The sequence below is a fragment of the Quercus robur genome, chromosome 2 (genome assembly GCF_932294415.1).
Source record: "Quercus robur chromosome 2, dhQueRobu3.1, whole genome shotgun sequence".
Lineage (NCBI taxonomy): Eukaryota > Viridiplantae > Streptophyta > Magnoliopsida > Fagales > Fagaceae > Quercus > Quercus robur.
The window spans coordinates 92,484,296-92,511,676 of NC_065535.1; the positions used below are offsets into that span (position 1 = coordinate 92,484,296).

At 31.5% G+C, this 27,381-nt stretch overlaps 1 protein-coding gene across 1 annotated transcript; it reads left to right on the forward strand.

Moving 5' to 3' along the window:
- Window positions 1-21,021: 21,021 nt before the first annotated feature.
- LOC126715852 (uncharacterized) lies at window positions 21,022-26,835 on the forward strand. Its single transcript, XM_050416669.1, has 5 exons — window positions 21,022-21,374; window positions 23,080-24,016; window positions 24,173-24,268; window positions 25,500-25,636; window positions 26,255-26,835. The coding sequence occupies exons 1-5, from the start codon at window positions 21,178-21,180 to the stop codon at window positions 26,418-26,420; spliced, it is 1,533 nt and encodes a 510-aa protein (XP_050272626.1). The 5' UTR covers window positions 21,022-21,177; the 3' UTR covers window positions 26,421-26,835.
- Window positions 26,836-27,381: the final 546 nt, after the last annotated feature.

Consider the following 27,381-nt stretch of genomic DNA (forward strand, 5'->3'; position numbering starts at 1 on the left):
TTAGAATTAATAAATTAATTTTTTTATTTAAGGATTTTTTTTTTATGAGAGTTTTTATTTTTTTTTTAATTTAGATGCTGACGTGGCATTAAAAAATATTTTTTATTATTAATTTAGGCCACGTGGGCATTAGTTTATTATTTTTTGGCTTTGCCGTTTGCCACGTCAGCAATATCCGTTTCTGATGTAACGGCAGGGACTAAAATGGAACCGTTTTTCTGGAGAGGGACTAAAAGCGGTAAAAAAAAAACTTAGGGACCAAAACGGGAATCGGGTCAAAATGTAGGGACCAAAATGTGTTTTTCGCCTATAAATTATAGTAAGGGAGGAAGAGGTGAGGTTTGAACCATATATATTGAGACACCATAAAAGATAACATTAACACTAATCTATCACTTGAACCCCAAAAAGATAGATATACTGTTTATACTAAACTTTTCCACTGTAATTGTGTGGTTGAATTTAATTTGAGAGACTAAGGGCTAAGACACAATAGTTAAGGAATTGTATATAAAACATAACACTTAAAGGGTTTATACAATTGTGGGTGTTTTATTAGATAATAAATCATACAAATTGAATTGAATTGAATTGAATTGAATTGTCTTTCAAGAAAGATAATACATCAATGCAGATTCAAAAGGTGTTTCTTTTTCCAATGATAATAATTAAATTCAACTGTTTAGCAAAAAATAATTAAATTCAACTATGTGCTTCAATTTGTCAATTTCGCCACATAGTTGAATTTAAATAGAAAACCCTAAAAGTATATAGTTGAAATAAATAAAAACACTTAAAATAAGTGTCTAAATTTTGCACTGTAATAAGCAATTAATTTAGCACCATAGCTTCTATTATTATTATTATTATTAAGGGGAAAAAGGGTAAGTGGTGAGATAGACTATGTTATGAATATGACCCCAATAGCAAGATTTAAATAGTTTCAAATAGTGCTCTCTTAAACAAGCTCAGCGACAGATAGTCATTATTTTGTGTTTTTGCTGTTATTTTATATATTGTTAATGAGAAAGTTGACTATAAATTGTTTGTGTTGCTTTTATATTCAGTTTTAGTGACCAGAGAAACACAAAAATTAAAGTGCCAAAAAAAGAAGAAGTCAAAAGGTGAAAGGGATGGATCTAAAACAAATCAGCAACAATAACAGCCTGAATAGGTCAAAAGAATACAGTGTGAGTCAAAAAAACAAAAACAGGAAATTAAGGGGTGTTTGGTTTGTGTTTTCAAATAACAATTTTCCGTTTTTAAACAATATAACACGTATTTTCACACATTTTTTTACTCATACATATTTCCATATATATTTTTAAATAACAATTTTTAGTTTTTAAACACATGTACCAAACTGGCCTTAAGGCCTCGCATAGTAATTTAACAACGTGTTTTCAGTTTTTAAACAACATTACACGTATTTTTACACACTTTTTTATCTACACGTATTTTCAAAAAATACAAACAACGTTACTAAACGGCCCTAATTATGTTTATTAGTTTATCCCTGGAAAGGAGTGGATAATAAAATAAACTTTAATAACTAGTTTAAGCTTATATTCATCTATTTGTCACCAATAATTTTCACCAGCTCATCATAGAAAGTCTTCAACTATGCTAGAATTTTTCTCGTTAACAGAGGTTGATTTGAACAATGTTAAAGAGCATATCGTTTTGATTTGAAAACAAGGCTCTAAAACCAAAGCTTTCTTTTTTTCTTTTTCTTTTTCTTTTTTTAGAGAAAATAAAACCAAAGCTTTCTTGTGTCCTAGAGATGATGACCCTAGGTGAAATGTAAACAGTGGGTGGGAGTGCAACCCTCTAACTTCTAAAGTAAAAATTACATTTGGATTGAGCCAATATATAGGGTAGGGTAAAGGAAGCGGGAAATTATCTTAAACGTTTATTCTATGTACCGGGCATACGAGAATTTTTTTTATTTTTTTATTTTTGGTATTAATAAGGAGCTTAACTAATCGAGTTTTGTGAATATGACCAAGGAGGAGGGGTGGAGAAAGAGGAGATAGAATGGAAGAGGAATTTTTAAAATAACAATTCATCTGAGGGAATTTGTAAATGGCATTTATACCCCTGGCTAAAAATCATTTGTATTAAATAATAAATCATCTTCTTATGATAGAATTTTAAATTTAATCATGTGCACAAATTCTTCTTATAAATCTCTACCCAAATACACCATAGAATTATTAATTTTTGTCACACATTTCTACATAATAATATCACACTACAAGAAAAAACTAATTTTTTATTCCAAAAAAAAGAAAAAGAAAAACTAATTTTAGCTAAAATAATATGTTGTAGCGAAAAACATTTTTTGTGTCAACCAAATAGTTGAAGCAGAGTGATGCGGCTAATCATGACACCTAATATTTGGGAATAAACTAATATGATCATCAAAGCAAAAAATTAAAACTTGAGTTTAAAAATAGAATGATATAGATTAAAACCTTTAAAGCGTTTGTTGATTATAGAAAAAAATTGAAGCAAATGAAAAACATGGTAAAAGAAAGTGCATCTCAATGTAATTTTACCTAGAATAAAGAGATCTACCAATTTACGAGGTAAAAATCACGAAAATGCAAAATATAATAATTTCACTTATGATAGGTTATAACATCTAAAATGCATGTTGATATATGACAAAATTGAAAATCTAATTGAAAATCAAATGAAAAGCATGGTAAAAAGAAAGTGTATCTCAATGTGAATTCACCTTAATTAGATTAACTAGTCGCTAACTCGTGCGATGCATGGGAGAATTAAACAAAATTTATACACATTCACCTTTATTGGTACAATCATTTAAAAACAATTCTAACTAATACCCAATTGTAAGAGACACATTGACTTACTATTTAAAGTAGCCTTTTAAAGAATTTATACATATTGTGCAACTGAGCCTTAATTTCTCATCAATGGTTAGAAGTATAAACTGCAAATATATAAATAAAGACCATGACTTGAGAAGGATGCATTAAACTTCAAATTAGAGTAGTAATGTTACTTTCTCAATCTTTGCTCAGTTGTAATAATAATATAGAGGAAATTCAAAACATGGAAAGAAAATAAAAATTACAACAATTAATTCCATTATCTTTCATGCTATACTTTGTAATTGTACGGAATTAAGTCAACTCAATTTAAGTAGTTGTAATAAAATTGGCTTCTACTATTCTCTATTATATAGAGATATGAACATATTGGATTTCTCAAATAATTACCGGTATTGCAATAAAATGATTTATTATTGAAAATAAGAAACAATTAAGCTCATCCCTTAAAGATTTACCTCTTGTACTTGGTAATTTCCATTCAAACTTTAAAATAGATTATTTGCCTTACCTAGATGTTTTCCTTGTGGTGAGGACAAATAAAATGAGACAGGTGCTGCATGACCTTCAAAGCAAAAAAGCTTTCTTCTAGTAAAAAACAAAACTCGTCAAGAGGAGTAAGAGAGAAAGAAATTACTCAATGAAAAACCATGGTGAATGGAGAAAAGATTTTTGAACTTCCAAAGATCCACACAAATTTAGCCATAGGTGCAAAATGCCATGTTAAGAAATATAAATATTGATCTACAGGTGCAATTTTTAAATAGAAAATAGCATTCTCATGAACAAAAACCCTAGCAACCAAATAGAAAAACTATAACCTTAATTTGATTTCTCATTTATCAATGATGGTGACTGGAGAATAAGTTGATTTAGTCCATAAGAGTAGCCCTGAGTAATTGCCGATGGCAAGTGCCAAAGATAGTAAGTAAATCAAATTAAAGGAGTATAAATTATTTCACGAAATCAAAGATCTCTTTACATCCCATAAAATTTAAAATAAAGAAGAAAATCTCTCTATAGCTTAAGAAACACAATATACTAAAATTAAAGAGAGAAAATTTTTGGAGGACAAAATATTATAGATAATTTAAAAGAATTTTGGCTTAATAAGCTAAAATTTATACCATGCGTTATAGATCTTGAATGCTATACCGTGCGTTTAGGGCTTCCTACATCTGGAGAGAGAGAGTTTGCAGAAACCAAAGAAAATCTCTCTATAGCTTAAGAAACACAATATACTAAAATTAAAGAGAGAAAATTTTCGGATGACAAAATATTATAAATAATTTAAAATAATTTTGGTTTAATTCCTGAACACTACAACTCCATAAAATTCATACTAATAATAATATTTTATGATAGCGCAGTTAGAATTTTGGTTTAATTCTTAAACACTGAATTGGAAATTGATTATATGAGTATTCAATGGTAAACAAAAATTAAGTTAAAATTTGAGCATTGTAACAGCTTCTTCACACAGTATTCTACGAGGAGCAACGAATTTAATTTGATTGTGTTACTATATAATCCAAACTTATTAATATATCAAGACTTTGAATTAACTCAATAAAACTATCAAAGCCTTTCCACTACAAGAACATGTGAAGATTCTGTTAATTTGAGCAAACTTAAACCCCTCCATCCACTTAAATTTTAGAAACAGATTATACACTTAAAATGGTTAGTAATTAATAGCACTTACCCCCCACTATTAGTATACAGACACCAAGTGCGGTCGTCGTAACCCTTTGAAAGAACCTTCCTCAATTGGACCCTATAAAAAAAAAAAAAAAAAAAAAAACACCCAATTAACAAAATTGATCCAAAAGGGTCTAAAAAGCACACAAAATCAATTCAACAAACAAAAATATGAGACAAAGTAATTACTTTCTACTGCCAATGAAATCGTCTTCTGTATTACTGTTCCAAATTGCAACACTTATCTCTCTAAGGCCTTCAATTAACGAAAACACAAACTTCTCTTGGAATACCGGAGTATTATGACCATCTATACACACACAAAAAAAACAAAATCAACATTACTCACTATAACTCTATAGAAGCCTCAAAAATATAAAGAGAAATTAAAGGGGTTGAATTTGATATTTACGTTTAGAGAGAGAGAGTTTGCAGAAACCGTGACTTTATATTTCTTAACTTGAGAGAGGGGTAAGGTTGCTAGGGTTTTGAGGAGTTATAATGTTTTTATTTTTATTTTTTATTTTTTAAATATTGTGCTGACGTGGAAAATTGTAATGCCAGCAGAGGCTTCGGTTTTATATATATATATATATATATATAGATAGATTAACATATTTAGCAAAGAAATCGTGAAAATACAAAATATAGTAATTTCACGGTGATTTCAACTGGGATTAATTACAGCCTTTGAGATGCATATTGATTTAGGACAAAATTGAAATCAAATGAAAAAAATATGGTATAAAAAACGATCGACCAATTTATGAGCATAAGAGCTATAGAAAGCCAAATATATATGAAATTTCACTGTAATTTGACATTGGGTAGATTACAACCATTGAAATGCATGATAATTTAAGACGATTGTAAATTAAATGAAAAATACAGTAAAAAGAATGTGCATTTCATTATAAGTTCACCTATGAGCATAAAAATTGTGTAAATGCAAAATATGGTAATTTCACTACGATTTTTCCTTGGATTGATTATAACCTTTGATATGCATGTTGATTGAAGATAATTTGAAAATTGAATGAAAATATGGTAAAAAGAAAGTGCATCCCACTATAATTTTACCTTAGATAGGTAAGTCACTCTTTTACGAGCATAAAAATTGCAGAAGATCGAAGATGATGAAGATGCAAATTTCCTAATTTTTGAGGTAGAGAAAGGGGGTAAGTGTGTTTGGGAGATTAGGAATAGAGAGAACACAACCTCGAACTCTTTAAATTGAAAAATACATCCAGATTTGGGAAGAAAAAAAATTAGAACGTGGCATTTAACTAGGGTTCCACTTGTTTCGACATAAGATGTTTTCTATCGAAGCTGAAATCATTTTTAGGAAAATTCATTTGTTTTTCAGTGTTTGGTTGTATTCCTTAAAATACTCTGAAAAAAAAATTTCTGGAATTTCCCAATTATGAAAATTCTATATTTTTATATAGATATGAAATAAAAACTTTGATTCACTACTTTAAAAATATTAATACCGAACAACTAAATTCAACTTTAAAAGAAGCACAAGCAAAATAAAAAAACATAAAAAAAAAAAAAAAAAATTATACTCATATGCATAATCAAAAAAATAGATCTGGAGTTCAATTTCCGCCTACACCAAAAATTGATTAGTGTCTTGGTCTGATAATAAAAGAGTTATTATCAGGAGTAGACGTCATAGGTTGAAACTCTCTAAAAAAATATATTAAAAAAAAAAAGTGCAATTGCAAATAAATAAATAAAACAATCAATAAAAACTACCAACTAAACTTACACATTCACATGCATAGTTACAAACACTTGAAACTTCCATAATGATACTTGAATGTTGTTTTTGTGCAACTTTTAGGCAATTTTGGATGTTTTTAAGGTATATTGTAGTCATTTTGAAGGTTTAACAAGTATTGTATTCATATTAGAGGTTTAAAAGGTATTTTGATTATTTTGTAGGTGTGGGGTCAGAGAATTTGTGACCTCGACCCACTTTGCATTAAGGCCCAAGACCCGAGCCGAGGAGAGACATTGTCAAGGACATATAACGAAATTCCAAATGACCTTGATGTAGTCAAGGACGATTCTGCCATCGGCATCCCAAAGCACTCCTAGAAAAAAGGGCAAGTACGGTATAGGAGTGGTTCAAAGGAATAGCTAAACACCTCCGCATTGATGGGAAAAAGACCCCTAAACAGTGTGGCGACAAAGGACAAGGGAAAGGCTGTCATTACTGCAATTAAAGTACTCTGCGCCTGACAAAGCAATGTTTTTCAGTTTTTACAACCACCCCCAACCACTTTAGGTATGGGCTGATAGGACAAGTATCAGCCCCAAAAAACTGAGCCTACACGTAGACGTTAGGGAGCGGGTAAAGGCTAGTATAAAAGGAGAAGGAAGCAATCCAAAAAAAAGGGGCTGGGAAAAAGGGTCAAGAACCAGAGCCTCCCAGTCCGTGCCGAGGAGAAAGACTTCTTGGGTAAGCACGGTTCACCCTTGTACGATTACTATAAACACCATGACTAACCACTGCCCGGTGACCAAGGCCTAGCCTTTCATCCCACTCTCTACAAATTTATTGTTTGGGCCTTTAACGTTCGAACCCAATAAACCAATTTGGGGTCGTTACAAATTGAGTCCTTACAGTAGGTTATGGGGTATTTCAGTCATTTTAAAGGTTTGGAATTTTGGAGGTTTTATGTTTATTTAGATCATTTTAGGGATATTTATGTCATATTATGGATTTTTAGGGTATTTTGGTAATTTTAAAGGTTTTCAAATGGTTTTTTTGTCTGTTTGGAGGTTTTGAAAGGTATTTTGAATGTCTTAGGGGAGTTTTGACAATTCGAAGGTTATTTTGATGATTTGAAATTTTTTAATATATTTCTTTCATTTTTTAAGTTTCTGTTATATATCCTAAAGTTGGAAATGTATTAGCCTTTTAGGCTCTTAAAAAGCGTAAACCTCATGCATAAAATATTTTCAGTGTCAAAGAGAGAATTCCTCTTGGTACCCAAAAAAGATTTATGTTTTATGTTTTACAACAAATGATTTATGTATTACTTAGTTTTTTCAGCCATCCTTTACGCACCCAAAAATTAGGAAAAGATTTTCTGAAAAATATATTACACTAAAAAAACAAAGCTTAAAACTACACATCTATTACCCTAAAAAGAAAAGTTAATAGCATTCTTGAATTCCTACAATTCAATTTGGCCTGGTGTGGGTCATTCCTTTTTTTATTTTTTGTTAATTTTTTAGATAATTTTGATAGTTGGGAGTAGGGGTTTGTACTCAAAATGTATCTATTAGAAACACAAAGAGATATCAACCATTTGACTTACAAAGCTTTTTAACCATGGAGTACGTCATTCAAGGCTTTTAAGTTTGAACTTTCTCTCAACTTTAATTTTTATATATTTTTATTCAAATTTAATATATATATATATATATATATATATATCTTTATTAAATGAAATGATTGATTAATTAACTAACCAATTTTTTTTTTTCAATTAAATTAAGTCTATGTATTACTTAAATTAGGCAGCACCCTCACATCTCTCAAATCCCATTCTCTAATGCAGGAAATAAATCAACTAAGTTAATTGACACTAACATTTTTTAATCAAGTGCCTCTAATTTTCTTAAATAAAAAAAGTTCCTTAAAATTAACCATAACATTATTAATACATAATATCTTAAAAGTTATCCTCGCTTTTTAGTAAAGTTTGTGGTGCGATTTGCTCCAAAGTTAAGAAAATTAAAGTGGACACATTGATGGAAAAATGCATGTGTGCAACGGAAAATTAACGGATCTACTTCATTCGAAATTGATAACATGTGCTATGTAAATTTCAGAATATGAGAACAAGAGAGTGTACCTTGGTGTGATGAATTTCAAAACAAAGATTGTAAGCACTTGAAAATATTTTTAATCTTCACTCCAATTCCACTAACGCCCAAGATATGTGGTCTCTCAATCAGTAATGTGAATTTGTTCAAGTGAGAATTCGAGAGTGTCCAACACTCACATACACCATTTCATGTAAGTTGTTCGTTTTTAAAAATCTATATGTTTCTCTCTTAATAGCTGATTATCTAATTGGGCTAACATTTTGGGCCTTTCCAATTGGGCTCAAGTATGTGGCTTGGAGTGGGACCAAAAGGGACCAATAAGACACTAGCTCCAATGGGCCTTGGACTTTTCTGTCAACTCTTGACAAGTCCAAAGTTACCATTAACTATATTTAATACCATTATATAAATATAGTTGCACTCTAGGCCTTATCTATAAATTATATCTCAAGACTTTATTGTACATGCAATCCCTTCATAAAATATTCGTAGTAATATAAAGTCATAAATGTAGACTGCCACTTTGTAGATTACTACATCTTAATCCTTGAGTACCCGGTTTAATCTTTTTAAGTTATTTATTATATATTTATGAAATCCAATTTCATAAATATATACTTTAGTAATTTCTTAGCAAAGTGGTTAGACCTAACTCTATGAATAACTAAACCCATTAAACTTATCTCAATAGAATATTTTATATCTTCGTTAAGAGATTATGAATTCTATCTTGAGAATACATGTTCCATCAACACTAAATGTGGCTGCCCAACATACTGAGGTTTTGACCATTATTTTAGATCTCACTCATGATATATCAAAGCAACCTACACTTTATGATCAGGTCCATTATTCTCTCAGGATTAAGAGTTCATGTAAATATAAGTCGTGAGATTTATTATTCAATTAACAGTCGTTACGAGAATAATAAATCTCACAGCGATCTTGTTCAATATGTCTTAACTCTTAAAACATATCAACATATTAACTAGAAGTCACCACTTTCATGATCAAGACAAATCATCTTAGTTGATATGTTATAGTCTTTGTAGATGAAACATCCAATTTCATCACCGACTACGAACTATATTCTGAGTTTACAAAGAACTTGTGATTTATATCTTCTGTGACTTTTCACATAAACCACATACTATGCATCTCATGAACTATATGATAATGTTCGAATATTCATATTACTATTATTTCAAATAATAATAAAACAGCTTTATTAATTACAATATTAAGTCATACATAATATTACATATAGCATCAAACAATAGGATTTAAGGGCACTAATCCTAACACACATAACACAAAATTAGATAATAATTTGAAAATAATTTATATTTAATTTGAATTCTAATTGTGTTTTGACTTTAATATAATATATATGATTAAGCTATCTATCAAAAAAAAAAAAAAAAGTAAATCCTTAAGCTATAGAAGAACCCTAATTTCTTCTCTAAAAAATAAAGCCCTAATTACAATACATCACTTAATATAAGTGATCTATTGATACAGGGAAAATTTTTAATACTTTATTTTTTTAGAGAGTTTCAATCTATGACATTCGCTCCTGATGATAACTCTTTATCATCAGATTAAGACACCAATCAGTTCCTGGTGTAGGTGGAGATTGAACCCCAAATCTCTTATTAAACTATCAAAAACTTTACCAGTTAAACTAACTGAAACTCACGTGTTTATTGCATTATTCCTAGTTATAAATACTCTACTCTTTTGCTATAAAAACTTTACCTAATAAGATTTTTTTTCTTCAATAAGTTACCTTTTTTTTGGAGAAATTTTTTAATAAGTTACTTAATTAGGTTATATACCCAAATTTATGTTCTCTCTCTCTCTCTCTCTCTCTCTCTCCCACATTTATTTAGAGTCTTGCCACATTTATGAGGGTAAATCTTAATAGGATATGAAAGTTGATACTTTCTTAAAAGAAATGATATGTCTACAATATTTTTATAACAAATCAAAGGTGGTTAGTGTTATTGTTGGGGCAAAAAAGTAATCTTAGTATTAGTTTCAAATTTGGACCAATAACAACTAATCACCTGTGATTTGTTGTAAAAATATTGTAGACGTAGCATCTCTCTTTCTTAAATGGGTTGGATAACTTCAAAGAAATCTTTGGAAGGTTCAGTCATTGGAAAATCCTATTTGGTCATGTTATTCGCATACTGTCAGAAGATGGTTGTGTGTTTTTCCACCCAGTATTTCTTTTGGCATTTTCTTTTAGAAAAATAATTCTTAAAAGACAGTGTTTGTTTTGGGAATTTAGAAATCTATGAACTTCGGATAACTTCATCATTAAAGTTTATCTCAATTATGAATGGTTTATCACCAACTACACTCTTTGCAAGGAGCTTCTAGAAATTTCTGTAATTACAATTAATTAGCAATTACCACAATCTATGACTTTCCTAATAGTATTAATTAAGGGTAAAAATGATTTTTAGATTATCTTTTAGTTTCATTTAAATGAGTTCTTAATAAAATTATTGCCTCCTAGGCTTTTGCATTAGGGTGATATCATTTCATTCATTGTCTTCTATTATTCATATTAAGAAGTCTTCACCCGATTAGGATAAAAACATTTTGAAGAGGCCCTAAGTTTTAAAAGGCTGCAAAAAATAAGAGTTACAAACTATATCTACTACATCCCTAGCCTACATCATGGCCAAAATCATCTAAGTTTTAATTGCTTACGCAACAACTTCTCCTTATTCTCCATTGGCAATCACCACAACCATCATAGTTTTCAGCAACAATTTTCATGCATTCTGCTATAGCCTTTGTATGCTCTATTTTTGCTGCCACAACTCACACAGACCAAGACAACCACCACCACCACTATATATACCGACATCTACACCATAATTGCCAATTTATTGTGCCCCTGAACCTCAACAATTCAGCCCACTTTCAGACTCATACCAAACAGGAGTAGACACCATTTACTGTTGTCTACATTCACCACGAACATATCTTTACTTGCAATTTTGGACCTAATTTTTTCCAGTATTGTTTCTTCTAAGTATTTAACAAAATACTTCTCTTTTGAGTGTCAAATTTATTTTGACAAAACTTCCGCAACGACAAATCTTTACAATCATTTGACCCCAATGAAGCTCAAGCCAATTATGGTGATGCAAGAGAAGGTAAGAGTAATATTGCCTTTCTACCTATCGTCATTGTATTAACACCTACCATAAATTATAGAACTCTTGATTATTTCTCAAAAAGTGAATTTATTAAGTGCATCCGGTCCAGTGTATTACACGTTCTTCTCACATCAAAATGAACTCCATATATGGAGAAGGTATATGCTGCAACCACGATATGTAGCACGTCTCTCACAACATGTGGGTCCTTATGCTGGTGGAGCCCACATGCTGTGAGAGACATCCAACATACCGTGAATAATAATGGCATATCCTTCTAATAATATGTGGCTCCTTAGAATTATACATGAGACTCATATTTATGTAAGAAGAATATATAAAACATCGGATAACGAAATAATTTCCCACAATATTTGCTCTTGCAAAAAAGTGGGTCTCATACATATAGATCCCTGCACAGATTCAAATTTACTTATAAGGATATTTTGAATAATTTTATGCATATTACACTGTATATAGGAGACTTTCTCATCTTGAAGCACATTCAAATGGTCAACTAGTTGCAATAGTTGGATGGAGGATTCAAATCATAAATGTTTCCGTTAGAAATATTATGAGATATCAATTGAGCTACAACTCTTGACAACTATGTTTAACATAGATATCCATCATACAATTGTGATTTGTGAGTTCTACCGTATGTCTTCGTGATAAAAGAGTTACCATAGAAATAGAAGTGATGGTATCATTAGCTTCTAAAGCAATTGACACTATAGTCACACTTTTCCTTTTCTGATCGGGAAGCAGTAAAACTGTGAAGGGTTTTTTTTAATTTATTTTTTTATATTAATTTCTCTGATTACCATATAAAACTAATTGACTCTTTTGGCGTTTTCTGTCTTTCTTCCTTGAATTCAATATAAAATATTGTGCAGATTTTCTTTTCTCTTCTGTATTGATTTTTTTAGAAATTGTTTTATAGTTTAAAGAGGTATTTCAGATTACTGGCTTGACAGCTTAAGACAAATTTGAAATAAGCTCGAAGAAGAAATTGGTGAAATGGGAAAACGAGGGCCTTGTTTCCATTGTGGAATTGACAGTGAGTTCTCTTTTCTGTGATTTTTCTTAATTGGGAAGCTGCAATTTATGTTCCACAAATTCTTTCTTCTTTTTTATTTCTATGTACTATTTTATCACAAAATTTAAGTTTTAATTTCGAAGAAATTTTCAAAGTTTCACGTGGATTTATAATGTCTGATTATGCAGTCCATAGTTTGGTGATTTTTGTGTAGTCTCTATTTTTACACCATTGAATAATTTTCTATTGAATATGTTCTTGTTTTTATTCCCTTTTTTTTTCTTTTTTTTCTTTTTTTTTTTTATAAATTCAATATACACAGTATCCTTATAATCTTCATTTGGAAAAATGTGCATGACCATATATTAATAATTATCAAATTTAGAGTTTCGTAATTCAATCAGTATTTCTTGGTGTTTTTAATAGAATACATTCATAGTTCAAATTTCTCATTCCCCAACTACCATATTATCAAAAATAATTATTACATTTATGAATTGTTAAAATTTTAATTTTTTTTATTATTAAATTATATAACAAAACATTAGTTTATATATATAATAAATGACATTTAATTAACATGAAATTTAGCTTGCCTATTAGGAACAAAAAGAATTTGAAAATCAAATTTGTCGTGGTGATATTTTAATTCAAGTGTAAATCAAATAGAAAGTTATTAAATAGTGGAACAGTAATAAAGAATTACACTAAAAGTTATATAAAATTCATGATACGAATCATAAATAGACCTCTAAAAGTCCTATAGCTCAAGGGAATATAAAATTTATTATCTTGAGAACTTTTACCTATTAATGTTTGTCGAGACATTTTTTTTTTCTTTTTATGGATACAATAATATTTGAATTTATGGTATACTCTCTATGATAATCACTCTTTATCATTAGATTAAGGCACTTGGTGTGGATGAGATTTGAGTTCCTACCTCTTATTCAAAAACAAAAAATTTTACCAATGAAGTTAACTAGAACTCACTATACTCAAGACCTCACTATTGGTGGAAGATAGATTATAAGCGAGAAGAAAGAATTAGTAAGGGTGTCTTTGAAATAAAAACTATTCATAATCTCGTAAGTTATAACTCACATTCATGTGTACAGAATTTAAAAATAAATAGATAAAACCCTAGATTTATTAATTTTATGTGTTCAAGGTTTAATTATGTAACAGGTTGTTGTAAAATGTAAACTTAAACATTACCTGAAAGAAAATTTTCTAATTAATGTAAGTGAAGGGATTCAAGTGATAGTTTAAAAATAATAACATTTTTTGTGATGTCCCATATTTATAGTTTGAACTCGACTACCTTTCCTTCCCTCACTATCTACCTATCTATCTCCCCCCAAAAAAACGAAACAAGCATGAGTGAATGAATATCAAATGTTCTAAAGACATGTTAAATAACAGCAACTATATTTCTTATACTCATAATAATTATTCTAAGCTTATAATCTTATAATAAATACTATTAAGTGGGTTCTCCTTAAATTATTGATTAGCAGGTAAAAACTTTAAAAAATTACTAATAAACATAAAGTAACTATTTATGAAATAAACTGAACAATCAACTTGCAAGAATTTTAAGTTGTTGATGCTGGAAGAAAAGGATGAATTGAACACTTAATTAAAATTTACAATTTTGCTGATAAATGACAAGAGATTTAGAAGTAAAAGATAGAGGATAGGACTTACAGAATCACTTATTTGAACAGAGAAATATATTCACTCAAGAATAGGGATTCACCAACCAATTAAAGCACAACTCATCCTTCCCAGGAAAAATTTCAAAACCTATACCAAAAAATAATTCAAATTCACTAGTCTTTCTCATTCTCTTCACACTGACAAGACTTATATAGTGAGTAAACATCTAACAGAAAACATAGTATTTCAAAGTATTTAAAAATAAAAAAATAAGATGCTAAACTTCTTTCAAGACAAAGTTCAACTCTTCAACTTACTAGGAGTCTAAGACATCCCCCTACACACCACCTTACTAAGCAACATAAATACTAAACACGACCCCCACACACCATACAACCCATGAGACAATTTCCAAGACAAGTTAACAAGTAAACCTAATACCAAAAGGATTTTTTTAATGCAAAAGGAATTAAAGACTTATTAGTAACTTCAAGATATCAAAATCTTCAATATCATTAGAGACTTGCATCAATTGTTAAGTTGGTTCTATAAACAAACTAATAGTTAAATATTTTAGTTGTAAAATATTTGTTGTTATTGAATAAAACAATATACCATAGGATTGTCAGACAAGGATTGGTACTAACTACTAAAGGGTTAGTAAAATATTTGCCAATGTTATTGGTTACAACTTTCTCATGTAAAACTATAATTAGCACTTGATGCATGTTCATTTGCGGCTTTTTTTTTTTTCTAGTTTAATTAGCTTGATGATCTCCCCCCAATAGATTTGGTTAATCTGTTTGTTTCAATCTTCTATTCCTTTAGTTTTATTTTCCCTCTTAAGAAGAAGAAGAAACACACACTGCACGCATGCGTGCGCACACACAAACCTATATCATGACTGCTTTGTTGTTCACTCTATATAACTTTCTATATATTGATTATGAATAATGAAATTGAACAGACACTCCCCTTTGGCGAAATGGACCGCCTGAGAAGCCAGTGTTGTGCAATGCATGTGGATCAAGGTATAGGATAAGAGGAACTCTTGAGAACTACATTCCCAAGCATATCTTGAAGAAACCAAGAAAGTCTCGTAACATAGTTCACAATGAAGGCAATTTGAGTATGAAAGAAGATGGCTCAGGTTATGTCCCTGATTCAGTTGTTTCTGAAGATGATACTGGCAATAAATCAACTTCAGATTCTCAGTCTGCAATAACATGGGGCTGCATCAAGTTAGAAAATGTGGATGATTTGGAAGGCGAAATCCCAGGTTATCCATAAGTCTCTTTCAAAGTCTTAAGATATATATCAATAATTGCTCCAGTCCATTTTGTTTTGTTTTCTGTTTTTCCTTTCACTGCTACATGTATATAATTTCATTGCTATGCAATCGTACGTGATTGATAATGTGATAAAATCCCACCATAGATCTAATTGAACATCAGGCTACATAAAAAGACTAGAAGTTTGAATGTGACATCTGGATTGTATGGATTGTATTGTGCGATCTTGAGTTTGATCTTGTGTTTAAGTGGTTATGTAGTGCGTTATAAATCCAACATGTACAAGGTCGATTTGAGTTTTATGTTCTGAAAGTTTCAATTGTGACAATTATTTTTGAAATAAGACGCAAATATAGTTTAACCATTTTCAATGTGATACATTAGGTTATATAGATTGGATTGGATAAATGTGTTGTGTACACTTGTACTAAGTCTTGTTCTAGAAAAAAAAAAGTTGAATTGGGCTATATATTAGTGATTTTAATCATTTTTTCTTTTTTTTGTTGTTATATAACCCAAATGTAACTAGTGATAAAACATAAACCTTTGTCTATTTTGAAGTACCAAAAGTCCATTTAGTTGGAATGACTTGAAAAGGTCAATATGAATAATTATAAATGATTTTTGGGTCAAATTGCGTCTCCTTTCCCACAAATAATGATCTAAATAAAGAAAGACGAAAATCATAGAATTGATGATCATAATCTGCAGGCAACTGCCAACAAAAATCATGGGTGAAAGTGAAACGTATTCCATCAAGGAAGAGGTCACTAATGACACACCGTAGTTTATCACCCATTGAGAGACTACAAAGAGATCTTTGCAATTTACAAAAACATCAAGGCCCATCTGAATCCCCAGAGGATGTTCTCATCTATAATTTAAACGGCCCAATATCTTCCCATGAAATGGGCCTCGGAGGCATTCTTCTTAGACCACCCAAACATCATTCGGGTCAAACAAGACCCTCATCAAAGTAAGTGATTTTTTTTTTTTTTCCTTTTATTGTATTTACTATTTATACGTAATATGTTATTGTAATGTATAATTCCATAAAATGGTATAAAATGAAGATCTAGGATACCTCAAACATTTTGATTTGAATATATGGAAGTGCTTAATGACCATTAACTCTTTTTTGGATGAAATAACTAAAATTTATTCTACTAAGAAGGTTGCAAAAACATACCAAGTTAAACAATAGAAACCCCACAAACAGCTGCTGTGAGGAGAACCGACCCATCATCATCCTTACAAAAGACCCAAGAAGGAAGAGATAAGATTGGTTGAACCCCATACCAAACAAAAAGAAGCCCAATGGGCAACATTATGGGCTAAAGAGTTACAAGAATGTGGGCTAAAACAAAAGGAAATATTGCAAAGATGCCGAAGGAGATTTCTAATGTCAGCAATAATTAGGCAAAATTTCCAGCAAAGATCAGGGGATGGATTGTTGATGCAGCCAAGGTTTTGATGCCTATTGGTTGAAGAATTTATTAGAAAACCATAATCAACCTTTTCACAGTGCAGCTACTTTCTTGAAAAATCAAGTAGTACTGCATGCCCATATAAAATTTCCTTTCAAATAAAAATATACATTTCCATTTCTTTGTCTCTAAAAATGCGTCACTAGTGATATTCAAAAATCATTTTTCTTTGTCTTTGTTTCTTCCACATAAATTTGTTGAATGTTTTATTAATTCCAGGTACTAGAAGTCTAGAACTGCCGTTGGAAAATCATAGGATTGCTGAGAGCTCCAATTTCCCCTCCACTCTGAGCTCGATATTCCAAGCTAGAGAAGTCTGTCAAGTGTCAACAACATTAGACGATAATTCATGGTTGCTCTAACAAGAATTTCTATGACGACAACAAAGTATTCAAAGTTCAAACTCAATTCATAAGACCAGCTTTACATATATATGCATAACATCCAAGCTTCAAATTATGATATCCATTTGGGATAGTGAAATAATCCGTCCAAATCTAAGACAATGTTCTTTCAAATCATGAATGAGTTTTATTTCAAATAGCTCTGGAAATGATTTTCTAGATGTTAGGATGGAAACTTAAGCTGTGAGATAGAGAGCAATCTAGAAAACATTTTCAGTTCAATTTTCCTAATTTCTCTACAACTTCAAGACATATATAATTTTCTCTTCTTATTTGGCCAATTAGTGCATTACAATAAGTCTATTTCACTATTTGGCTGGAAAAAAAAAAATTCTCGCATTTTATCAAATACATAACAAAATAAAACTTTAAAAAAATTAAACTAACTTTAATCTTTTTATCTCACATTTAGATAATAAATCATCAAAAATATGGATACCCAACTCACTAATATATATATATATATATATATATATATGTATATATATCCAGGGTTGAAAACATCTATCTTGGGTATAGATCCTTTAGGTTACAACTTATAAGAGATCACTTCAACCCATACTTATCATGGAAAAGATGAAAATGAAGACATTGCCTTCAAAAATGAGATTGCAACTTTCACAATCTCAAGGGAGATATCACTCACTGTCTTGTCATTATGTCTTTTGTGCCTTGCTAGCTTCTCTCCACACACATGAACGCGACAAATTATTCAATACTTCTATAATAATGTTTATATTGATTTCTCTCACATGAATGATAGGTTTTACCATGAATATAATTAATATAATTCACCCGACTGCTAAGTCCTTCTTGTAAATTTTAAATTTCAAAGTTTTTTATTAAGCTATTTTGAATATATATATATATATATATATATATTTTAAGCTAAAGTTATATTAGATTCTACTCATCAACTTGATGTAGAATTCTCAAATATAAATAATTTCAGTATTGGATTCACTACTAACATTGAGTTGTGTATTAATAAGTTTATTATAGATTTTTTTTTTAAATTATTTAGTTTTTCCCCCTTCAATACCATGTTTAATTTTATTACTAAAACTCTATATATTTAGTTATTTTTACAGGTGATTTAACTTTATTTAAAGTTTCATGTATACCAGGAATACACATCTTCTTTTCTTCTTTTGTCGAAATATTGGGCTATTATGCTATGAGAATTAACTACTGGACTATAAAATTAAGGATTCATGTAATCAATATATTTTCCAAGTGCTTTTTTTGGGGGGGGGGGGGGGGGGGGGTGGTGTTGGAAAGCAATATGAAAAAAGATGTTAGACTTGAGGAATTGTTATTCACATTGTACTATACCCAAAAGGATTAGTCAAGTTATAATTCGGCTCATTGTAATCATTTATATAGGCCAGTTTGTGGGACTCAAGGTCCATATTGCATTGCAATGCCCTTAAGCCACCTAATGTTATAGGTTGGTTCTGATACCATTTGTCACAACCTGAGTAAGGTCTAGCCACATATGCACTATATCTTAAAAACTAGTTAAGTAACAATTATGAGTTCTCATAAGAATACTTATATAATTTAGTTTGACTTAGTACACAATCAACGTAAGACTCATAATACACTCATGTAGCACATACCTATACAATTGATTGATGACATAACTATTGATATTTAATTATCTTAAAATTTTGCAAGTATGGAGAATGTACGAAGATAATATAATCCAACTGTTAGTTTGTTAAAATTCAATTAAAATTACATCTGGTGTAATTTTAACCCAATCCAAATATATATTGTGGGGACGCAGGCCCAAATATATATTGGGCCTTGGGCTTGTCCGAAATGGCACAACAGTCCGAGAATAGATCAATAGTAAGGAAGGAGTAAGACCAAGAACTTCATAAGCAAGCTATGGCTGTAAAGGCTGGGAGAGGTAAGCCGAGGAGAAGTATCTCCTTGACTAAATAGAGAAAGGGTCAGAAGGTAAGTTCTATTATCCAGAGTGACATTCTAGGAAATTCTGTTGATAGGAATATGCACTGTGAACGTACGGGACAAAGTGGGAGTTGAGAAATATCTAAGAAAAAGCTGCTACTATCGCATTGAATGCTCTGTAGTTAACTCTTTAGCTGCATTTATATGGAGAAGACCCCTGAACAGTACTACTTTAGTCGCCCCAACTCACAGAGAGCCTATGAGAGTGTCTGATGGAACAAGCACTTGAGTGATGACTTGAACGATTGATAAGTGGAGGGCCAAGATCATTCAAAGGGAGATATATAATGTGAGAGACCCCTGAGGAAAGAGGGATCGAGAATTAGAGAGAAAAACACTATAGCAACCAAGAACAAAACTTGTAATCAAACTTGAGGATTAATATATAAGAACTGATCTCATCGGACTGTGCCAAGAGCGATTTTCTTTAGTTTAAACTTGTTTATCTTCATTCTCTTGTCATCAAGATCTACTTTATTTGTTATCTGATTCACTAAAACCCAGCTTTCCAACCCACTCTCTACAAATTTATTGTTTTTGACTTTTTGGGTCTAAGTATCCATCTTTTGGATTGGGGACTCAAATCTGGTCCTTACATATATATATATATATATATATATATATATAAAAGTCAAGATTATGAGCTAACCATCTATAGAGGAAAAAATATCCTCAAAAGAAGCAAGATAAAAAATGGAAATGAACCCTAATACCTTACAAGAATAAGTCCATTGGTTAAGATTATGAGCTCCTTCATTGGATTTTCGGTGGACAAAATTTACTTGCCAAATTCAAATTATGACTTTTAAAATTTGAATCTATTTTCAGTTTGTCGCATTTGAGATATTTTACTTTAGTTCACTAAGTTTGATTTCATTTTCCAAACGGTTATTCTATCCATTTTTGTAATTGATTTGGCTATTAAGTGCTAACAAAACAACATTATTTCTTTATTTTTATTTTTTTTAAATTACACTTTCAACACTTAATGGTTGGATCAGTTTATAGGAATATAGAGAAGTATCCTCTAAAAAAAAAAATATATATATATATATATATATATAGAAGTACCATTTTGAAAATGAAATTAGACTCAGTGCAACCAAAAAAAAAATTATATTTAAGGGATCAAAATAAAATCAATCCTAAAATTTAAGAATTAAATATGTAATTTAACTATTTTTTTTAAAAAAATTCATACTACCGATACAAAAATTATTTTTCTTAGAAAAGAAAACATTAGACGCAAAAAAAAAAAAAAAAAAAATTACGAATTAATCAATGATTTCCATGTTTTCAACCGTTATCTAAATTAAAGTCTATCTATCTTTAAGCTACTATTTACGCCACATGTTGATGCTCTTTAAAAAAAATTATATATTATTACTATATATTTTTGGTGTAGCAATTATTTCATAAGTATAAATACTTGTAGGGATGAAAAATAATGGTTGGAGTTCAAGTCCCTATGACGAGGCTTCACATACACATACACAGCTAGAGTAGAAATTATATATAGTAAAAAAATTTTATATTTAAAAAAAAAAAAAAAAAGTTGGCTATAGTTGATGATGCTGACTTCTGTCTCGCACCGACAGTGAAATTGCTTTTGTTTCACTCCAAAGTCCAGTTTCGCTTGCTTCCTCAAAATCTCAATCTGTCCCTCCGATCTGTCTCTCTTTTTCGGCATTTCAATTCCCATTTCCATTTCCAGAGGCGGGTTATGGATTCCTTAGCATTGTTATTACTTTCCATATTTCTCTTACTCTCACCCATTGGAATAAAGAAAAGCAATGCTTCAATCCACATCTACCACAACGACCCTTTCAGAGAAGTGGGTAACGCTTACCTTCTCTCCGGTGGTAGCGAAGGCCTCATGGCTACACCTTTCTCTTCATCAAACCACATCTCTTACATCCGGTACTCTCTCTCTTTCTCTGTCTTACGTTTTGTTTGGATCTGAGGTTTTACAATGTCTGTTTTTTCTTGTTTTTTTTTCTAATGCCAGCCAAACATCATTTTTTAAGTTAAACCCAAATCACAGTTTCTGTTGAAATTTGTTAAGCTTGGTTAAGTACTGAAGTTGGGTCAGTCTTTTTATTTACTATTTTTTCCTCGTTGCCCAAAAATATAAAGAAAAAAAGAATCTGAATCTTAATAAAAAGATACAGACTTGGTCTTTTTCTTTTTCTTTTTTGGCTGTGACACTTGACATTCATAAATTTAGAGATACCGAGATAAGTTCTTTGCCAAAAACAGAAGAGGACGATTCTAAATTATTCGATAAGTCTAGAGAGTAGAGACTCAACATTTTGCACAATTGTTGACATGAATTTTTGTGATTTTGGTGCATTGGTGTTAGTGACGGACCCAAGTAAAACTGATGTTGCTCTAATTACAACATGTCATGTCAGTAGTTTGTGGGAAACAAGAAAGCGCCCTACCATTAACAATAAGTCTAGAAACACAACTAATTTCACATTTTTCATGACTATTAAGGTGGTAGATTGTGATTGGTGTAAAATAAAAATGATGTTAGTAATTGTCGCATGTGAAAGTGATGTTACATTAATAACAATTTGTCACCTCAAATGTTGTGAAAATAGTTATGAAATTTGTTGTCTTGGTAACGTTGTTTTACCATTAAACTAGATTGAGCAAAGCATTGTATAATTAAAAGCAAAAAACAAAAAGTTTTGATCTTTAGAGAAAATGAGAACAACCAAATGATAATCAATTAAATCACGAATTGATTTTGTAAAGACAAAATGATGAATAAGATAAAGTGCCATGCTCTTTTCTCGCTCCCCTCTTACTCGTTTTGTCTTTGACTCTTCTCCATCTCATGTTTGGTGATTCTCGTGGTCCCTTTGGTCTAGTTCATATACAAAAGAAGTTACACCAGTATTGGAAAAATAGGTTCTTAAAAATGGTTGTACCCAATGCACAAAGCTCCCACTTTTACGGTGTTTGGGAGAGGTGATTGGTAGACAGTGTTATTCCCAATTCTTGCTAGTCTCTTGCTTGTAAGTTTGAGAAAATGAATGTCTTATCTGGGATGGATAGAGAGAAGTTTCTTTAAGTATGTAAACTCTTGTTCTTTAGGAATTGCTATTTGTTTGGTGGATCCAATTTCAATTTATCTTTGTGAATTCTTTGAAACTACCACAAAAATAATTAGTAAGAGACCAGAAGAATTTTTTTTCATTTCCGTGATCTAACAGATGCTTCAGCAAGTAAATGTATATGCACCTGTAGTAGGCCATGTGTTCATAAGATTTTTGCAAAATGCCGTTGGTTTCTCTTTATTAGAGTGAAAAAATCAAAAGAGAATCCGTTGTGACTATCCAAGTTGGTAACAGATAGCATCTTGTTTGAAATTTCAGTTTCCTTTATACATACATTCATGTGAACTTGTTAGTATGTTATCAAGATACTTACACATGAACTTGTGACTATCCAAGTAGAGAAAGTTTGTTGAACTTGGTTCTCTACTTGGTGGTATGGCAGGCATCTGGGTGTAAAAACATGCATGCTCCTGTATTAGGCCATGTGTCTGTAAGATTTGATTAAGCTATCAGTTATAACTATAAATATTATCTCTGACATTTTCCAATTTGAATAGCTTTGAGAATATCACCTTCTGGAGGAGCAAGGATGTTGCTGACCAGCACTCAGACATGGAGCATAGTTCTGGGTTGGTACAAGCTATAATTTTTGAGGCAGCTGACCGTAATAATATTGGTGGTTCCGCTTATGGTGGACAAAGAGCTATATGCTGCACACCTGATCTTGCTAAGATGGAAGGTTGTAAGCAAGGTGAAGTTCTTAGGAGACCCTCTGCAACAGATATCAACTGGCCAGTTGTTTTAGATGTACAGTTCAGTGGGAACTCTTTATTTACAAAAATGGATTACAAGGAGGTTCCTATCACAAAGACTGGAATGTATAACTTGTTTTTTGTGGCATGTGATCCAAAACTCAAGGAACTAGTAATGAGTGGGAAAACAATGTGGAAAAATCCTGATGGTTATTTGCCTGGTAGGATGGCGCCATTAAAGAAGTTTTATGTATTTATGTCACTTGCTTATGTGATTCTTAGTATCATTTGGTTTACTCAGTATGTGAGGTTTTGGAAGGATATACTGCAACTTCAGCATTGCATCACTGCTGTTATTGCTCTTGGGTTATTTGAGATGATTCTTTGGTATTTTGAGTATGTAAATTTTAACGATACTGGAATAAGGCCAGTTGTAGTTACAACTTGGGTTGTAACAGTTGGAGCTGTTAGGAAAACAGTTTCACGCCTTCTCATCCTCTCTGTTTCAATGGGTTATGGCGTTGTGCGGCCCACTCTTGGCGGTCTTACCTCAAAGGTGCTTCTTATTGGGATAACTTACTTTTTGGCATCTGAGTTGCTGGATATTACTGAGTATGTGGGGACCATCAATGACATATCAGGAAGGGCAAGACTATTTTTAGTTCTTCCTGATGCTTTCCTGGATGCATTTTTGATATTGTGGATTTTTACATCTCTTTCAAGAACACTAGAGCAGTTACAGGTATCACATTTTTACCAGTGATTTGCTTCTATTTTGATACTTAATCTCTTCTTCTAATTTTATCATAGTAACATTACTTAAAATTCTTATTCCTGTGTGATGTTATTATGCTTTGATACGGCATAACTTTTAGACACTAATATAATTTCTTTCCAGGCAAAAAGGAGTTCTGCTAAGTTGGATATATATAGGAAGTTCTCAAATGCATTAGCTGTGACAGTAATTGCCTCAGTTGCTTGGATAGGATATGAGGTATGGTTTCTAGTTGATAGTGTAATGGTTTTTGTGCAAATTAACATTCATTTAGTATCCTTTGTCATTTTAAGAACTTATTTACTTCTTGAGTAGTTATTGTGATTTTTCTGGGGGGGCACTAAAGGAATGCAATATCATAAAAAAATCATCTAAATAAATATGTATAGTACATTGTTACGTGTAACAACTTAGTTTCTTTAGGAAGCTCCTTATAAACATGCAGAACTGGTATATCACCCTCTTTAGGCCAACCAGGAAGCCATAACTCACTGATGACCCGTTTTACCAAAACTTGGGTTTCCTGATTATATATTGCAATTATATTTTAAATTTTACTGCTTTTGCATGAGAATATTAAAATTTTCAAGTTGCCTTTTCGTGGTCCTTGACATTGTAATGATCTACATATTACCGAGTGAAACTGTCCCTGATTTTTAGAAATCAACTGTTAAATATCCGTGGCTTATTTTTAACTTATTTGGTTTGGGGTGAAAAATCAAAGTCAATCACCCTATAGATATCCCCGCATAGCTAAGGAGAGAGTAAGGATGGTGGTGTAATAAGTGCCTAAATTGCCTTGAGAGTTTTTAGGTGAGCTTGGTATTATGCATGATGGGTCTCATACATTCTTCTCTAAATCACTTAACAAGAAACGAAAACTTTCGGATCCTGTGGCCAAAGGCCCACATTGTTGGAAGGGAGTATATATGATAGCTTATTAACTATCAAAACTATCTTGGGAGTTTCAAGTTGGGTTTGACATTAAGCGTGCGTTTTGCATTAGCTTATTTTAGTTTTGTTTCTGAACGTGTGCTAAAGTATACTTGCACTTTGCGAAAGTGTGAAAAAGTGAGGTTTTAAAAAGTTTTACATAAAAGTTAAAAGCTAAAAGCTGAAGGAAAAAGCTAATGCAAAACAGACACTAAGCTTGCTTAATGGAGTGATGGACCTCATCTATTTCTCTCAGTGATGGACCTCATTTATTTCTCTCCTTCAATTTACTTACTAAAAAATATGATTGACTTCTATGACTTGGTAGTGGTTACAATTCTATGCATCACATTAGAGGAGAATAACAGAAACTTGGTAAAAGGTTTGATGATAATCTGTGTGGGTGAGGCAATTTACTTGATTCTTTTGTGTATCTCTTTTCCATATGGGTTAGATTGCTTTTCTTTTCCTAAATTTTGCACAATTGTTATTAGATCTGATAAGCTTGCTCATACAGGTCTACTTCAAAGCAACCGATCCATTCAATGAGCGATGGCAGAGTGCTTGGATCATCACTGCTTTCTGGGACATTCTTGCATTTGCATTGCTCTGTGTAATCTGCTATCTGTGGGCCCCATCTCAGAGCTCTCAACGGTATGTTATAATATGCAAACATCTATAATCAACAGCATGGTTTCTTTGCTAATTATTGGCTGAAATTTCCAATGCAAAAATTTTGCTTGAAATGGCAGTCTGCATAAAAAGGTTGAAAACATTATCCAAAGTTGTTTCTTCTCTCTAACTTTAAACAGGCTTGCTTAATAAGATTATTTGAGGATTTTACCCTTATGTTAAGAACTAAATTTAAACACTGGGTAACCTCAAATCTCCTCCAATAGGTAGCCTGGTAAAACACCCTTTGTTTAATCAGGTGTTTTCTTAGTTCAAATTTACATGAATCTATTCTGGAGGTGTATTTGTATTATTGCTATCGGAACTTGCACGTGCAAGCTGCCTACTCCTAAATAAAACATTATATAAAGTGGGAGAAGAATCTGGAAAAGAGGAATTGGGAGAAGTGGGAGTGTAGACATCCTTTACGGCCTACATTCACTAGGTCATCTCCAGTCTTTCTTTCCTTTTTATTTGGGGGAAAGTTCATAAATGTCTCTTTTTTCATGCCTAAAGAAAGTAACAAAGTAAACTATTCACCAGCACCCTTTTTTCTCTTTTTCATTTTTAAATGTTGACTTATACTTCCAATTATCACAGGTATGCTTACTCTGAGGAAGTGGGAGAAGAATCTGATGAAGAAGCTCATTCTCTAACCAGTAGAAAGGGGGAGGGTGATATCAGTTTAGTCAAGCAAGAGAAGAATGTTGGAACCAATGATGATTTTGAACAAGAAGATGATGAGGAAGAAGATAAGAGGGAATGATCACGCAATAATTTTTGGTTGTGCGTTATGGTCATGTTAATATGAGCTCTGGGGTTGAGTCTGTTGAGATCAGCCTATTCTCCCTGGAGTAACATTTATTGCTTCAATGATGACCCTGGTATGCAATGGGGTGGTGTAAGATTTTGTAAAAGTGTTCTAGGGTCAAAAGGCTGCTTACTATTTTTGATATTTTTTTTCCACAATATTAGCTTTGTTTCTTTGTGCATGTATAACATATGTTGCAAATGGTGATGTCAATAGGGTAAAGCAGCTTGAGAGAGAGAATGGGATTGAAATATTAGATGTCAATGCCCTTGACAATACGTGTGTCATCATGATTAATTGTGAGCTTGGATTGTCATGTGATGCCATTTCTTCTCTATTTTTTAGCATCTAATGTAATTCAATTTGTTCAGTTAGTGCGTTATGGTCATGTTAATATGAGCTCTGGGGTTGAGATCAGCCTATTCTCCCTGGAGTAACATTAATTGCTTCAATGATGACCCTGGTATGCAATGGGGTGGTGTAAGATTTTGTAAAAATGTTCTAGGGTCAAAAGGCTGCTTACTATTTTTGATATTTTTTTTTCCACAATATTAGCTTTGTTTCTTTGTGCATGTATAACATATGTTTCAAATGGTGATGTCAATAGGGTAAAGCAGCTTGAGAGAGATAATGGGATTGAAATATTAGATGTCAATGCCCTTGACAATACGTGTGTCATCATGATTAATTGTGAGCTTGGATTGTCATGTGATGCCATTTCTTCTCTAGTTTTTAGCATTTAATGTAATTCAATTTGTTCAGTTAGTGCAAGATGTCCCTTCTCATTTAAGTAGTCAGAGCATCTAGTTCCAGTAAATGCTCATTTGTATTTGGCAGAAGTTTGTTACAGTTGATTATGTTTCCTTCATAAAGAGATTGTTGCAGACTTGTAGGAATGTTCAACTATACTTAGCAA